Genomic DNA, 18298 nt, shown 5'->3' on the forward strand with positions numbered 1-18298 from the left:
CGTGTATGGCTGACCACCAACAAAGGACGTGGCTTCATCCCCTCTAAGTCTTGTGCTACAAGATGTCTATCACTTCCTTGGGCCTAATTCAAAATAGAAAAGCCCAACACCATTAATATGTACTTTATAATTTAACATTTTCCTTTTTTGTTATCGGCTATCAACATCAAAATTGAGAGCTACGTTGGTTTTGGGTTTGGGTTTGGGTCTGTGTAGATTAATATATAATATATTCATTCGAACTCTTACAAAAATTGTTCCTAGAAGACATTCTTCAAGAAAATATATATATATATTATTCTTTCTTAAAAACAAACTTAAAGTTTCCTGAAAAAACAATCAACCCATTTTAGAGTAACTATGGCTTTTGTATTAAATTTCTCAAACAAGTATATATATGTAAGAAAATAATGAACGTTGATGGTTGTTAGGGTCCGTAGAAGAGTGATCGTACCTAGTTTAAGCACATTCCCACCTAATGATTTTTTTTTCTGAAACTATGCGTGTAGATGCACCAAAGTATCTTCACTACTTCTACTATGTATCTTCCTTAAAATATTACTTTCATATATGTATTTAAAATTTTGTTCACATTTTTATAATAATGCGAATTATTATATTCATTTAAACAAAATAAATTCCAATAATTGACACTAACTTCAAATTTTGTTTTAAACTAACAATAATATCATATAACCAAATATAAATAATAAATTAATACACCATTCATCTCATGCACATGTTTTATAATAATAGTAATTATATTATAAAATACCCATAAGTACTCTCTAAACTTTTAGTGGATGCATAATAGTAGATAAATGGTTTGAAGGAGCAACCTTATTGGAAAGGTTGTTTGTTAAATTTTTTAAATACAATACAATAAACTAAAATATTTACGAGATAACAAAATTTTGGATTTTATATATGATAGAAACGGATAGACTTCTGCTACTGTTCATCAATAATACTAATAGAAATATATTAGTGTTTATGAATGTGTATTATTGATAGAATTTGAAACTTTTTTTATATGTTGTAAATATTTTGTCAAATTTGTTATTTTTGACAATTTTCTATTAAATAATTGTGTAACATCTTTCAGCAACATGCTCGTAAGCTATCATCCTCACACGCCATTTTAAAACCTCTATATATGATGATTCTCGATAAATCTAAATACCAACAATAGTTTATAAATCCTAGAAATTATAAAATTTATGTAACCAAGCTAAGTTCGATGACGGTGACTAAACGTTAATTTTCATTTTAGAAAATCTTAGGTACTAACAGTAACAGTTATATAATTAAAACATAAAGCTAAGTTGCTTTCGTGTGTGTGTGTGTATATATATATAATATGACATTAGTAGAATAATAATAAGTATTATTGGAAGTAATATTATAAAATTTCTTAGTAGCTAAAACAAATCATCAATATGAAAATAGTTAATATAAGCATACGTCCCAAATATTTTATAATACTAATAATTTTTATTATTTTATTCTATAAAATACTCATCATTACCTCCTATATTTTGAAATGTTTCAATTTTATTACGTAGACTTCAATATGAGATATATATTCTAATATGGTTGTAAAATGTACATAGTACGTATGAAAGTCTATTTAGGATTTTATTGGTTTACAATATATACTCCTCTAGCTAACATTTTTCAACAATGTAGCAAATACAAAATATAAAGGGATAGTGAAAGCGTAAGGGATAGCTTAGTTAGGAAATGTAGAGATAGCGGAGAATATTGTTTGAAGGATGGTAAGAAAAATGAGAATAGTCGCAGCAAGGAAGGAGATAATAGCCCATGGCGTATTGAAGTAGTTGTGTTTCAACGAAGCTATGGCCTTGTTCCATCTTTTGTTGCAATGCTTACGTAAATCTTTGCTGATATCATCGAAGTGGGAACAAACTGGGAAGGTTACATATTTAGATAAATTGTTAAACATTTCTGTAATGTCTTTATCACTGCCACCTAAAGTGTTGATTATTACTCCAACATTCGCAAGTAAATGCGCGTCTTGCTCCGTGTTTATCAAATCATCCAGGAATAACACATAGTGGATTGCATACGCATTCTTATTTCCTGCAGGGTATTGATCAAATGCTATCACATTTCGTATCACAATTTCAAAGGTACAGTCAATTTCTAAACATGGAATTTTCAAAACCCCATTTTCGAAACTTATGTTCATGAAACATGTATCTTCGTTTTTTACTGCTTTGACGATGACACCAGCCTCGCATAACTCTGTCATAGATGGAGGACTCAACCTGAAATGATGCTCACTGTTTTCTTCATTAGTCGTTGTCTTCTTATTTGAAGAATAGCACATAGCCGAGACATTGAATAAATCATTATTTTTCTTTTGCCAATGAGCCGTAAAGAGGAGGCGAATGAACCTTAACAAATTGTTGTCTTTTTTATCACTAATTGTTGTTATCACATATTGCTTGTTCTGTGTAGGATCATCATTAGAGGCCAAGGGAAAGAAGTAAGAACCTAAGAAATCAAGCAAGTGCTTAGGTTTTTTATGATCCAAATCATTGATCTTGTATTTACGAACGAACACAAACCCCTTAAGAATCATGCTTGTAATATCTATCAAGGAGATAAGGCCAACTTCATTTTCTCCAGTAGGGATAGCACGTTTTGGTATCAAGTCAAAAAGATTTTGTAGAAGAAAAAAAGGGACTTGGTTTTCCAACTTTATCAAGTCAACAAGTATTTGAAAGAATTTTCCTTGGTAGAATGAGAAGTCTACAATGTCTTGAATTTGAAAAAAATGATCTACTCCAAATAGATTACGACCATGACCAAGGGGATCAATTAGTAGTATAAAAAACTCGAGTATGAAACAAGCATCCACAAGCATCATTAAAACAAACGTCTTCTCCTCCATCTCTATTGGTTCTGCATAACAATTCCAAGCATCTTTCATCCAACCATGACATTTTTTCACAAGCTCCTTCAATGATTCAACCTACTTATAATTAATATTTATACGATGTAGAAAATTATTAAAACCTTAAATCTTATAATGTTCATTAGCTGTCAAATCATTTCGAGTGCCATGGTGAAAAGGACCGATGGAAATGAATTGAGGGATATAGGCTTTATGCATGATTCATCTCGCGTAGCTCTTTTGAAAGTTGATATATATTGTGACATTTTGTATCAACTCGAAACCGTTCTTCCAATATTTTGTCAATAGAACTCACAACATAACCACAAACTTTTGGATCAATCTCACTGATTGTTTCTCTGTGATAATTAGATATGTCGTTTCCATCTACCATTTCAATTATCTCACTATTTTTCATTTATTGGAATCGAATATAATTGTACACACCCAGACCCTGCACAAGTCATCTTAGCTTATTTATATCATTATAAAATGGACAAATTCGAAAAGTCATCTTTAAAGCAATGGAATAGATGTAATTATTGTAAGATTTGTCGTTGGGAATCTGACGTGGAGCATGAGACACACTAGGATACCTGCGAGGTGCCTATCAACGAACTAACCAAAGGCTGATATATAGAGGGATATGAGTTTATATAAATTAAAAATCCAAGTCACTGCATCCAAATTTGACTCAATTTTTAAAAGTTTCTTCCCAACATATAACTCAAAAATGGATGTTTGAATAAAAAGTTTAATTTGAAGCGCAGGTATATGGACAAAAATGAAAATTTTTTAAATAATCAAAAGAACCAAAAAAACAAAAAATGACAAGTACTGAAAAATTAAAATAATATTTCATCTATATAGATATATAAAAGAAGAATGTAAGGAATTAATTAAGGGAATTAAGAAATTAAGAATAGAAAAAAATAAGTACCTTTGTGTACAAATTTGATGGAAAGAGATGCTTAGTGGGTAGAGAAGAGAGAGAGAGAGCTATGGAAAGAAGATTGAATTGAGAGAAGGTTATGAAATAATTAATTGAAGGAAGAGTTACAGCAACCCCTTCTTATATAAAACCAAGCAATACAATTTATGGCATCAAAACAGAGCAGAATATATTTGCCTCTTTGTTTTTTGTTTCACTAGCCTTCACTTTTGCATCTCTCCAAATTTGTATCTATTATTATATCACTATTTCTTAATATTCCTTTAGAGATTTTTTTTTAAATCACAAAAACCATTAAAAAGTATTATAATCTCTCTCTCTGTATATATGATAAAATGTAACATAGAGAACTACTATCTATATGTCCATATCATAATAAATATATATAACTATACTCTTATACAATAATTTTGTTATATTTATAAATATTCTTTAGGTTAAATATACTTTTTAATTTAACGTTTTTCTTGTTCTGTCCTAGTTATGAACATAAAAATCGAAAGCTCACAAAATTTTGAATTGAGTTTGAGTTTGAGTGTAGATTTATATTTCGAATCAAATTCTAAAAAATAAATTATTCCAAAGACAATCTTCAAGAAAAATATATATAATATTCTTTCTAAAAACAAACTTCAAGAAAAATGTATATATTATTCTTTCGAGAGAAAACAATCAACCCATTTTAGAGTAACTTTAGCTTTACTGAAGAAGTACGTACATATGAAAGAAAATTAAGAATGGACTTTGATGGTTAGTTAGGGTCCATCAACAAAGAGTGATCGTTAGCACATTCCCCACCTATGTCTCAACTTTTCTTTTCTTTTTGAAAATAATGCAATCCGACTATATTCCAAGTTAAAATATTATTTACATATATGTATCTAAAATTTTGTTCATATTTTTTAGGTTATAATAATACTAATAATTATATACATTAAAAGAAAATTAATTCTAATAGTAGATACCAACTTCAAATTTTGTTGGAACTAACAATATCATATAACCAAATATAAATAAGAAATTAATATAACATTATTCATCCGGCCATGTACATGTTTTATAATAATACTAAATATATTACAAAATAATACCCCTAAGCACTCTCTAAATTTATATTCGATTCATAGTTGTATAAATTGTTTACAGAAGCAACGTTCTCCCAAAGGTTGTTAATTAAACAATTTGTGTAATCTCTTTGAGCAACATGCTATCATCTTCCTCACATGTGTTTCAAAACCTTTGTATATGATTATTTTCGACAATTCTAAATATCAATGACCATAGTCTATAAATCTTAAAAATAATAAAATTTACGTAAGCAATCTAAGTTTTATTATTTTATTCTACAAAATACTCATCATCACCACTTCCTATATTTTATGAAATATTTCAATTATATTACGCATAGACTTCAATATGAGATATATATTCGATACGGTTGTAAAATGTACATAATACATATGAGAGACTATTTAAGATTTTATTGGTTTACAATATATACTTCTCTGGCTAACATTATTCAACAATGTAAGCAAATACAGAATATATAAAGGGATACTAAAAGTGTGTAAGGGATATAGAAGCGCTAATATGCAATATGGTACAATCTTAATAAGAAATTAATAAAAATAATATTCAATCAAAACAAATAATATGGAATCCTAATAACATTTGTTTAACAATATGCATGAGAGAGCTGGTTTGAAGCAACTTATTTAGGAAATGCAGAGACAGCAGAGAATATAATTTGAAGGAATGTAAGAATAACGAGGAAAGTCGCTGCAAAGAAGGAGATAACAGTCCATGGCGTATTGAAGTAGTTGTGTTTCAATAAAGCTTTGGCTTTGTTCCATCTTCCATTGCAATGCATACATAAAACTTTGTTGATATCATCAAAGTGGGAACAACCTGGGATGGTTACAAATTTAGAGAACAGTTAAACATTTTTGTAATGTCTTTACCATTGCCACCTAAAGTGTTGATTATTACTCCAGCTTTTGCAAGTAAATGTGCGTCTTGCTCCGTGTTTATCAAATCATCTAGAAATAACACATAGTGGATTGCATACTTCTCCTTATTTTCTGCGGGGTATTGATCAAATGCTATCACATTTCGTATCACGACTTCGAAGGTACTGTCAATATTTATATATGGGATTTCCAAAACCCCATCTTTAAAACCTATGTTCATGAAACAAAAATCTTCATTTTCTTTTGCTTTGATGGTGACACCGGACTCACATAGCTCAGTTATAGATGGAGGACTCAACCTGAAATAATGTTTACTGTTTCTCTCATGAGTTGTTGCCTTCTTATTCGAAAAACATCTCAAGGCCGAAACACCAAAGAAATCATCATTCTTCTTTTGCCAATGAGCTGGAAAGAGGAGGCGAAAGAACCTTAATAACAAGTTGTTGTCGTTTTGATCACTATATTTTGTCTCATCTTGCTTGTTCTGCGTATGATCGTCATTAGGGGGCAAGGGAGAGAACTAAAAACCTAAGGAATCAAGCAAGTGATTTGATTTTTTATGATACACGTTATTGATCTTATATTTAGGAACAAACCCAAACCACGTACGAATCTCACTTGTAATATATATCAAGGAGATAGGGCGATCTCCGTTTTCTCGAAAGGAGGAGAACCTAGGGACATCTTGTTTTGGCATCAAGCCAAACAGATTTTGAAGAAGAAAAAAAGAGACTTGATTTTCCAACTTTATCAAGTCAACAAGTATTTCAAAGAGTTTTTCTTGGTAGAATGAGAAGTCTACATGAAGCTCTAACTATTTCTTCAACGTTACAAAAATGATATGTATGTAGCTTATGTTAAAACGTATCAAATATTTTGTTCAGCTTGAGAAATAATTATATATATTAGGTTTAATTTATTCTCCATCTCTTTACTATTGATGATTCTTCCATAAGAACATTGATGTGAAAATAGATAATACTTTTATTTTAACAGATGATCACGTCGATGGCACACCGAGTAAATTCTTTCTTTTTTACATTGAAGAATTATAGGGTCTTAATCCTATATAGTTGCCCGGAGGATCATAGTTGCATACAACGAACTGAGACTTCCCTTTACAAGCCACTCTTGCACATCCAAGATGCACGGAGGTTCGCCACACCACCTGAGTATAGTGTCCACAGTCGCCACCCTTGCATGAGTTCGATGCATAGTCGTATAAATGCTTTTCTCCCACCCACATCTTTACGCCATCCGCACCGGTGAACTCGGGGTAGTAACCTACGGCTATGTTTTCACCGTATGGTCCAGTAGAGTGAATCAAGGCACAATCATTTTTCCTTTTGTTGGCGTAGGATTGAGCGTAGGCAGCGACAGTGTTGTTCCATGTCATGGGACCGACACCGACTGCCGCCCGAGCTTTGTTGTGTAGGGAAATGTAGTCTTGAGGAGCGTTTTGGGCATGCGTTAGGAAGAAGAAGAACGTGAAAATGGGAAAGAAAATGGCCATTAATGGGTTTTGACTTTGAGTTCTCATTTTCATATGTAGAAAATGAAGAAAATTATGATTTGTATAGAGATGAAGAATTAAATATGGAATGTGATGAAGGAGAGGGAGAAATGTAATTGAAACGGTTTGTATTTTTGCTTTTTATTGACCTTTATTTATTAACCTCTATTTATTTTCTTTTTATTTCTGTTTTTATTTGTTACATTAATATACAACGTAACTAAGGGCTAAGAATGCCATACATATGATGAGTTTGAATGTCAAAGATGTTAACAGGAATTGGACTGCCAATTTTTCATGTTTAGTTACACATTTTTTGTTGTAATATTAGTTCAATGAATTTCATAAGTTTTAGTTTTTGTGTGTTTTCCCGTTTAAGGATGGAAGAATGTAATAACATATTGCAATTTTGGAGGTAGAAATTTGAATTACATTCACCCTATTAACTGAGAAGTTGATCATCCCTTAACCACATGTTATTGAACTAAACAAAAATAGTTACCTTTATCTAACAAAATAAAACATTGTTTTTTTTTTCAAAAAATAGTTTTTCTTACGAGTTCAATATATATGAACGGGAAGAGAATTTGAATTACTTTATCTCTTAATTGAAGAGTGTCTTAAGTAATAACCTATTCAACTATTATACATGCATATAGGTTGGCAATAACTATTGAATTATATGTGTGTTAAAGACTAACACGTTTTTTTAGTTTGTCACGTGAGGAGAATTCGAGCCACTTATTTCTTAACTGGAGAGTGCCTTGTTAGCATATTCAATTGCATGCATAAGCTGACAACTACTAAGTTATGTTAAAACTAACAAGTTCTTTAGTTTGTTCAACATGCGATGACGTAGCAATTTAAATTTGAGTTTTTCATACGTTTGTATTCGAAAAGAAAATTCTCATCTTAAGTTAAGGTAAGAATTTGTTTTAATTTGAGTGTAATCTTGTGTTATATATATTTGATATATATAATCCATTTCTACACGTTAAGGTCGGTTCATGGTTTTCATTATTGGAATAATTATAATTTGTGACAATTTTAAAAATAATAATTAAATATATAGCAACATTTTAAAAAAATTACAAATATAGCAAAATCTATCAGTGATATAAATCTATCGGTGATAGACTTATATCACTGATACTCTATCAAGGGATAGATTAATATTTGCAACATGATCTATCAGTGATAGACTTATATAATTGATTGTTATTGATAAACATTGACAAATTTTTCTGTATTTATAATTTTTTTTAAATGTTGATATATACTTAATTATATTAATCTAATTGTCGTATTTGCAACTATCTCTTAATTATATTTTTATAACAATCTATGAAAAACTCTTCCCCATACGAGTAAAATTAAATTCTTAACTTCATTTTGAAAAAAAACAAACAAAATTCTTAAAACTACTTTTTTTTATACGATTTTTTAAAGGAAAAGGTAACTCCAAGTTTAAATTTTGGATTTTGAAAACACAAAGTGAAAAAACATTTATAGGTAAAAATTAAGTATATATATATAAGCTTAAATTTACAACCATCAAAAACAGAAAATGATTATCAACCATATCCAAAATTTTCTTTAGATAACCTACCCTGTGGGCAATGCATGGTTACGTTGATACATCGTGCACTAACCTCACGCAAATGCAGGCCTTTAATTTCCAACGCATGTTTGTAGTGAACATGTGACTTTTTTTTAGCTTAGTAACCAACAAAGTATTGGATGTCCAAACCTCACTATTTTTTCAACGATACAAAAAAATAATGATAAGAACAAACAAACTAACATAAAGGTATGTACGTAGCTTATGTTAAAACGTATCAAATACTTTTGTTCAACTGAGAAAATATTAGGTTTAACTTATTCTCTTCCTTTACGATTGATGATTCTTCCATAATTGTTAAATAAGAACGTCGACGTGAAAGTAGACAATATTTTATTTAACGAGTGCAAGTAAATTCTTTCTTTTACATTGAAGAATTATAGGGTCTTAATCCTATATAGTTGCCAGGAGGATCATAGTTGCATACAACGAACTGGGACTTCCCTTTACAAGCCACTCTTGCACATCCAAGATGCACGGAGGTTCGCCACACCACCTGAGTATAGTGTCCACAGTCGCCTCCCTTGCATGAGTTTGATGCATAGTCGTATAAATGCTTTTCTCCCACCCACATCTTTACGCCATCCGCACCGGTGAACTCGGGGTAGTAGCCTACCGCTATGTTTTCACCGTATGGTCCCGTGGAGTGAACCAAGGCGCAATCATTTATCCTTTTGTTGGCGTAGGATTGAGCGTAGGCAGCTACAGTGTTGTTCCATGTCATTGGACCGACGCCGACTGCCGCCGAGCTTTGTTGTGTAGGAAATGTAGTCTTGGGGGAGTTTTGGGCATGTGCTAGGAAGAAGAGGAACATGAAAGTAGGAATGAAAATTGCCATTGGAGGGTTTTGACTTTGAGTTTTCATTTTGATATGTTAGAAAATGAAGAGAAAGATGATTTTTATAGAGATGAAGATCAATTAAATATGGAATGTGATGAAGGAGAGGAAGAAATGTATTTGAAACTGTCTGTATTTTTGCTTCTTTGTTGACCTCTATTTATTAACCTCTATTTCTTTCCTTTTCATTTTGTTTTAATTTGTTACATTAATATACAACTAAGGACTAATAATGCTGTGCATCTTAAGAGTATGAATGTCAAACATGTTAATTACACATTATTTTTGGTTGAAATATTAGTTCAATGAATTGCATAAGTTTTAGTTTTTGTGTGTTTTCCCCTTCAAGGATGGAAAAATAGATAACATTGCAATTTTGGAGGTAGGCATTTGAACTGCATTCACCTTATTAACTGAAGTTGAACCCTTAAATTAAACCTCCCCACGTGTTGAACTAAACAAAAAGTTTACCTTTAACCAACAAATAAGACATTGTTTTTTTCTACCAAAAATAGTTTTTCTTACGAGTTCAATATGTGAACGTTAGGAGAATTCAAACTACTTTATCTTTTAATTGAAGTATGTCTTAACCTATTTAACTTCATGCGTAGGTTGACAAAAACTATTGGATTATACATGTTAAGGCTAACAAGTTTTTTAGTTTGTCACGTGAGGAGAATTTGAACCACTTATTTCTTAATTGAAGAGTGTCCTAACCTATTCAATTGCATGCCTAAGTTGGCAACTATTGAATTATGTTAAGACTAAAAGTCTTTTAGTTTGTTCAACATGGGATGGCGTAGCAATTTAAATTTGGGTTTTTCACATGTTTGTATAAATATTCAAAAAGAAAATTCTGATGTTGAGTTAAGGTAAGATTTTCTTCTTGGACAGACCATATTGAGTGTAGGCTTGTGATATATTTTCATTTTTGTTGTTAAGTGTTTTTATTGCCACTTCCAAACAATCTGCTGCTTTTTTTTTTCTTGAGGGGAGAGTTGAACTTTAAGCCTAATATAGATGCTATACCAATTAAATTAAAATATCGATGCAGGACTTATTAGGAGAAGGGAGGACGAGAGAGCACATACTTTTATTATAATTAGTGTCAATTTTTAATAATAATAATAATTAATATATAGAAACATTTTAAAAAATTACAAATATAGTCAAATATATTAGTGATTGACATATTTCGTTAATAAAATTCAATTAAAAAATAAGTGGTTCTTAAAACTAATATTACATTACTAAAATTCATCCCATACAAGTAATTTAAATTATTAACTTAACTTTCAAAAACAAGAAAACAAACAAAATTCTTCAAACTAATTTTTCTTTTTAGAACAAAGTATTACTCCTAGTTTGGAATTTGGATTTTGAAAATCTAAGTCTAAATTTTTTGCTAAATAAAGAAAAGTAGAAATAATTGAATTTGTGATTAATTAAAAGAGTTGAAATATATTTTAAATTAAAATTGAAGGGGCCAATTTTCATTGGAACTTTATGTAGGATTAAGGAAGATGATTCTTCCCTCTTTGAAAATTAATTCTCTACTTGTTTATAAGGTTTTAAAATTTGAAGGATGCCTATGAAAGTTACTTACAATATAAAAACATTGAATTAGTTTGTGTTTAAATTTGGATTTGGATAAAAGTTCCATATGATAATAATCATGTTGATGATTTTAGGTCGAGGGTGGTTAGTGATTAAACGCCGGAGATAATTGAAAACACATTCTAATATTAAGCTCACAAGTTCTCTCAAGAAACTTTTTGGATATATATGGTTGATAATCATTTGACAGATAAAAAATTATCAAGTTCCAAAAGCACTTTTAACAGATATAAATAAAAAATTATACTAACGTCTAATGTTGTATAAATAATGTTGTATGAACAAGTCGTTCCGTGTATCGGTGAGTCCCGGCAAGCACCAGTGCATACAATCGTCATGCTTCTTTTCACCACCACCACCGTCTAATGCTGTATAAATAGGAAGTAAATTGATTGCAAGCTAAGGGCTTAACAAGCCCTTGGAAAAGCTTTTCTTGTGCCCCTCCAGAACTTTGATCGCGAACTGTATCGTAGACCAACGTTTCATCTTTTGGGGTTCAATTAGATCAGTTATTGTCAATTGGGGTATATATATTTTTGTTTTTTCATTTTCTAGCTAGTATAGGTTTAAAGTTTTTCATATATATTTTCTTTTTGAGGTTCATCAAGATAACATCTTGAAGGCTGGTTGAAAATTGATGAGATGACCAAACATAAAAGTCATTGGAGTTACATTTTTCTCTCTCTTTTGGGTCATAGCTCAAAACTTTGTAGTTATGTTTGAATAATTACTTTTGAGACTAATTTAATTACTAAATTTTGATGATGATTTTGTAATGATATTTTGTTTAAATTCTATTAAACGTCTATTAGATTTAATTCGTGTTGATACAAAGTATTATTATTTAACTTTAACGAAAAGAACTTTTAGGTAATTTTTTTTAAAATGGTATACATTAGCTGTCCGATGCAATCATTATATATGCATAAATATAGAGCTAAAAAATGGCATTAAAAATAGTAATCTCAACTGCAATTAAGGGTGCGAAAAATTAATGTCTTATCTCCACCCATGAAAATTAAACCAGGAAAATGAAGGCAATCTCTACTCACAAAGTTGGCGTCACGAAAAATATCAATATATAGTGATTTATACTTCATGGGTTTTCATTGGATATATTAATCACTTTTCTCAACACATTCAGAATGTTTGGAAAATACAACGTGCATGTTTGTAGGGAACAAGTGGATATATGAAAGGTTATTTTAGCTCAGTAACCAACAAAGTACTATTAGAGGCCGAAGCTCTAACTATTTTTTCAACCTTACAAATATAATAAAAACTAACATAGATATGTACGTAGCTTATGTTAAAACGTATCAAATATTTTTGTTCGACTTGAGAAATAATATATATATTAGGTTTAATTTATTCTCCATCACTCTACTATTGATGATTCTTCCATAAGAACGTCGATGTGAAAGTAGACAATATTTTGTTTAACAAGTGATCATGTCGATTGCACACCGAGTAAATTCTTTCTTTTTTACATTGAAGAATTATAGGGTCTTAATCCTATATAGTTGCCCGGAGGATCGTAGTTGCATACAACGAACTGGGACTTCCCTTTACAAGCCACTCTTGCACATCCAAGATGCACGGAGGTTTGCCACACCATCTGAGTATAGTGTCCACAGTCACCACCCTTGCATGAGTTTGATGCATAGTCATATAAATGCTTTTCTCCCACCCACAACTTTACACCATCCGCACCGGTGAACTCGGGGTAGTAGCCTACGGCTATGTTTTCACCGTATGGTCCGGTAGAGTGAACCAAGGCACAGTCATTTTTCCTTTTGTTGGCGTAGGATTGACGTAGGCAGCGACAGTTTTGTTCCATGTCATGGGACCGATGCGGACTGCCGCTCGAGCTTTGTTGTGTAGGGAAATGTAGTCTTGAGGAGATTTTTGGGCTTGTGTTAGAAAGAAGAGGAACGTGAAAGTGGGAAAGAAAATTGCCATTAGAGGGTTTTGACTTTGAGTTCTCATTTTGATATGTTAGAGAATGAAAGAGAATCATGATTTTTATAGAGAATGAAGAATTAAATATGGAATGTGATGAAGGAGAGGAGAAATATATTTGAAAACGTATGTATTTTTGCTTTTTGTTGACCTCTCTATTTATTTCCTTTTTATTTCTGTTTTAATTTGTTACATTAATATATAACTAAAAGGACTAACAATGCCATGCATCTCATGAGTTTGAATGTCAAAGATGTTATAGAAATTGGCTGCCAATTTTCCATGTTGAATTACACTATTTTGGTTGTAATATTAGTTCAAAGAATTTCATAAGTTTTAGTTTTCGTGTGTTTTCCCCTTTAAGGATGGAAGAATATAATTACATTGCAATTTTGGAGGTAGGAATTTGAAACGGCACATTAGCCCTATTAACGAAGTCGAACCCTTAAAAAAAAAAAAATACCTTTAGCCAATAATATAAGCATTGTTTTTTTTTTTTCGAAAAACAGTTTTTCTTACGAGTTCTATAGGTGGACCTCTTAGGAGAATTCTAACTACTTTATCTTATTAATTGAAGAGTGTCTTAACCTATTCAACTACATGCATATATAGGTTGGTAACTTTTGAGTTATATGTGTTAAAGGCTTACAAGTTTTTTAGTTTGTCACATAAGGAGAATTCAAATCGCTTATTTCTTAATTGAAGAATGTCATCTTAACCTATTCAATTGCATGACAAAAGTTTGACAACTATTGAGTTATGTTAAAACTAACAAGTTCTTCAGTTTGTTCGACATGCGATATATGGCGCTGTAGCAATTTAAATTTGAGTTTTTCATGCTTGTATAAATATTTGTAAAGAATATTATCATCTTTGAGTTAAGGTAAGATATTTTGTTCTAATTGGACAGACCATATTGAGTGTAAGCTTATATTTTAAAGTATTTTTATTACCATTTCCACACAATTTGCTGTCTTTTCATTTTTTTTTAGGAGGATTGAACTTCAAACCTAACATAGATACTATACCAATTTAAAATATGTTCATTTTGACATAGAAGGACTTATTAGAAGAAGGGAGAAGGGTGCAGGAGAGCAGACTCTTCTTCTCAACTCCTTTGTATATAATCTAGTTCTACACATTATGATGGTTTTAATTATTGGATAATTATTACTAGTATAATAATTAAGTATATAGCAACGTTTAAGAAAACGGCAAATACAATAAATCTATGATAGACTTATATCGCTAAGTAGACTTTAATTCTTATTGATATTTTTTGACATAACTTTGAAAAATCAAGAGCGGTGATTTCCTATCTTTTTGGTATAGTCTTTGACATAAACATAGTCCTCTTTTTCTACACAATACTACCAAAAGATACAACTCCATCAAAGATATGTGGAATGCTGAAAATTTGAAATGGGACCTTTTTCGAGAAGACCGTGAGAGAAGTGTGTAGACACATTTGTGGAATGAGATCAAAATCATCCTCAATTCCCCCTTGCTTGATCATGGCTAGGATCCTTCCTATTTGGAGCTTGAATACCAATGGTAGCTTCATGATTGCCTCCATTAAAAGGCTTTACATAACAGTAATCAAGCCGATCTTAACAATTCTAACGAGCAAATTTATCAAAATCTTTGGAAGTCGATCATCCCCAAAAATGCAAATTCTTTATTTGGTCTCTCTTTCATGAATGAATGTATCAACACAACTGAACATTTACAAAGGAGACTTCCATCGTGGAGCTTGAAACCATCCTTGTGTCTTATGTGCAAAACCGCCGATGAAGACAGAAATCATCTTTTATCTCTTGTCCACTTGTAAATGGTATATGGAAAAATGTTGGTGTTCTGCTTAACCATTCCTTCATTTTTTAGAACACTGTCTCCCTTTGCAAATATATGTGCAAATCAAAGGTGAAAACAAATAAGCAAATTATTATCTTCAACACAGTAGTTATCACCCTTTGATCCATATGGAATGAAAGAAATAAGAGGATTTTCAATGATTTAGAAAGATCCCTTGTGATTTAGGAAGATATTCAAGCTCTTACGAGTTTTTGGACCAATCGTTCTCCTCTGTTGAGAAACTACTCGATCAGTAGCATTGCTTTAAATTTAAATGCTTTTTAATTCTGACTTGTGAGTCTCTTGGACTTCTCTCTAGCACTTTTTGTACTTTTTTGACTTCTCATACTTTTCTCTCTTATATATTAATGAAGCAGAAATAACAGGGTGCTAAGGAGGTGTCCACCTAGTGGAGATGTCTGGTACATCTGACTCATCGTATATCGTTTTTTTTAAAAAAAAAGATAGTCGACTATTTTTGTTATATTTGTAAATTTTTTAAAATGTTGCTATATAGTTAATTATTTTGAATCTAATTGATAGTCTCAATTTTCTTTAGATAACCTACCCTGTGGGACAATGCATGGTTACGTTGATACATCGTGCACTAACCTAACGCAAATGCATGCCTTTAATTTCCAACGCATGTTTGTAGTGAACATGTGACTTTTATTTAGCTTAGTAACCAACAAAGTATTGGATGTCCAAACCTCACTATTTTTTCAACAAAAAAATAATGATAAGAACAAACAAACTAACATAAAGGTATGTACGTAGCTTATGTTAAAACGTATCAAATACTTTTGTTCAACTTGAGAAAATATTAGGTTTAACTTATTCTCCGTCCCTTTACGATTGATGATTCTTCCATAATTGTAAATAAGTACGTCGACGTGAAAGTAGACAATATTTTATTTAACGAGTGCAAGTAAATTCTTTCTTTTACATTGAAGAATTATAGGGTCTTAATCCTATATAGTTGCCAGGAGGATCATAGTTGCATACAACGAACTGGGACTTCCCTTTACAAGCCACTCTTGCACATCCAAGATGCACGGAGGTTCGCCACACCACCTGAGTATAGTGTCCACAGTCGCCTCCCTTGCATGAGTTTGATGCATAGTCGTATAAATGCTTTTCTCCCACCCACATCTTTACGCCATCCGCACCGGTGAACTCGGGGTAGTAGCCTACCGCTATGTTTTCACCGTATGGTCCCGTGAGTGAACCAAGGCGCAATCATTTATCCTTTTGTTGGCGTAGGATTGAGCGTAGGCAGCTACAGTGTTGTTCCATGTCATTGGACCGACGCCGACTGCGCCCGAGCTTTGTGTAGGAAATGTAGTCTTGAGGGAGTTTTGGGCATGTGCTAGGAAGAAGAGGAACATGAAAGTGGAATGAAAATTGCCATTGGAGGGTTTTGACTTTGAGTTTTCATTTTGATATGTTAGAAAATGAAGAGAAAGATGATTTTTATAGAGATGAAGATCAATTAAATATGGAATGTGATGAAGGAGAGGAAGAAATGTATTTGAAACTGTCTGTACTTCTTTGTTGACCTCTATTTATTAACCTCTATTTCTTTCCTTTTCATTTTGTTTAATTTGTTACATTAATATACAACTAAGGACAATAATGCTGTGCATCTTAAGAGTATGAATGTCAAACATGTTAATTACACATTATTTTGGTTGAAATATTAGTTCAATGAATTGCATAAGTTTAGTTTTTGTGTGTTTTCCCCTTCAAGGATGGAAAAATAGATAACATTGCAATTTTGGAGGTAGGCATTTGAACTGCATTCACCTTATTAACTGAAGTTGAACCCTTAAATTAAACCTCCCCACGTGTTGAACTAAACAAAAACGTTTACCTTTAACCAACAAATAAGACATTGTTTTTTTCTACCAAAAATAGTTTTTCTTACGAGTTCAATATGTGAACGTTAGGAGAATTCAAACTACTTTATCTTTTAATTGAAGTATGTCTTAACCTATTTAACTTCATGCGTAGGTTGACAAAAACTATTGGATTATACATGTTAAGGCTAACAAGTTTTTTAGTTTGTCACGTGAGGAGAATTTGAACCACTTATTTCTTAATTGAAGAGTGTCCTAACCTATTCAATTGCATGCCTAAGTTGGCAACTATTGAATTATGTTAAGACTAAAAGTCTTTTAGTTTGTTCAACATGGGATGGCGTAGCAATTTAAATTTGGGTTTTTCACATGTTTGTATAAATATTCAAAAAGAAAATTCTGATGTTGAGTTAAGGTAAGATTTTCTTCTTGGACAGACCATATTGAGTGTAGGCTTGTGATATATTTTCATTTTTGTTGTTAAGTGTTTTTATTGCCACTTCCAAACAATCTGCTGCTTTTTTTTTCTTGAGGGGAGAGTTGAACTTTAAGCCTAATATAGATGCTATACCAATTAAATTAAAATATCGATGCAGGACTTATTAGGAGAAGGAGGACGAGAGAGCACATACTTTTATTATAATTAGTGTCAATTTTTAATAATAATAATAATTAAGTATATAGAAACATTTTAAAAAATTACAAATATAGTCAAATATATTAGTGATTGACATATTTCGTTAATAAAATTCAATTAAAAAATAAGTGGTTCTTAAAACTAATATTACATTACTAAAATTCATCCCCATACAAGTAATTTAAATTATTAACTTAACTTTCAAAAACAAGAAAACAAACAAAATTCTTCAAAACTAATTTTTCTTTTTAGAACAAAGTATTACTCCTAGTTTGGAATTTGGATTTTGAAAATCTAAGTCTAAATTTTTTTGCTAAATAAAGAAAAGTAGAAATAATTGAATTTGTGATTAATTAAAAGAGTTGAAATATATTTTAAATTAAAATTGAAGGGGCCAATTTTCATTGGAACTTTATGTAGGATTAAGGAAGATGATTCTTCCCTCTTTGAAAATTAATTCTCTACTTGTTTATAAGGTTTTAAAATTTGAAGGATGCCTATGAAAGTTACTTACAATATAAAAACATTGAATTAGTTTGTGTTTAAATTTGG

General features: G+C 31.1%; 3 protein-coding genes across 4 annotated transcripts; all 3 read right to left on the reverse strand.

Moving 5' to 3' along the window:
* Positions 1 to 1536: 1536 nt before the first annotated feature.
* LOC105434758 (UPF0481 protein At3g47200) lies at positions 1537 to 4060 on the reverse strand. Of its 2 annotated transcripts, none has more exons than XR_004214380.1 (2): positions 3864 to 4060; positions 1537 to 2103 (listed from the first exon to the last, which is right to left on the reverse strand). XR_004214380.1 is itself a non-coding variant. In XM_011651896.2 (2 exons), exon 2 carries the CDS (start codon positions 2957 to 2959, stop codon positions 1733 to 1735), a length of 1227 nt encoding a protein of 408 aa, XP_011650198.1. In that variant the 5' UTR covers positions 2960 to 3377; positions 3864 to 4048; the 3' UTR covers positions 1537 to 1732. The 2 variants fall into 2 exon arrangements, 1 of the variants encoding a protein (XP_011650198.1); XM_011651896.2 differs by having other exon boundaries at positions 1537 to 3377; positions 3864 to 4048.
* Positions 4061 to 6881: 2821 nt separating this feature from the next.
* On the reverse strand, positions 6882 to 7358 carry LOC101209357 (basic form of pathogenesis-related protein 1). The gene has a single exon (XM_004138814.3). It carries the CDS (start codon positions 7356 to 7358, stop codon positions 6882 to 6884), a length of 477 nt encoding a protein of 158 aa, XP_004138862.3.
* A 1985-nt stretch (positions 7359 to 9343) lies between these two features.
* LOC116402141 (basic form of pathogenesis-related protein 1-like) lies at positions 9344 to 9817 on the reverse strand. The gene has a single exon (XM_031881203.1). The coding sequence runs from the start codon at positions 9815 to 9817 to the stop codon at positions 9344 to 9346; it is 474 nt and encodes a 157-aa protein (XP_031737063.1).
* Positions 9818 to 18298: the final 8481 nt, after the last annotated feature.

This window comes from Cucumis sativus, chromosome 2 (genome assembly GCF_000004075.3).
Source record: "Cucumis sativus cultivar 9930 chromosome 2, Cucumber_9930_V3, whole genome shotgun sequence".
Taxonomy (NCBI): Eukaryota; Viridiplantae; Streptophyta; class Magnoliopsida; order Cucurbitales; family Cucurbitaceae; genus Cucumis; species Cucumis sativus.

Bases quoted from the DNA above. Each gene is read 5' to 3' on its own strand.
- LOC105434758 (XM_011651896.2), bottom strand. From the start codon at position 2,959: ATGAAAGATGCTTGGAATTGTTATGCAGAACCAATAGAGATGGAGGAG.
- LOC101209357 (XM_004138814.3), bottom strand. From the start codon at position 7,358: ATGGCCATTTTCTTTCCCATTTTCACGTTCTTCTTCTTCCTAACGCAT.
- LOC116402141 (XM_031881203.1), bottom strand. From the start codon at position 9,817: ATGGCAATTTTCATTCCTACTTTCATGTTCCTCTTCTTCCTAGCACAT.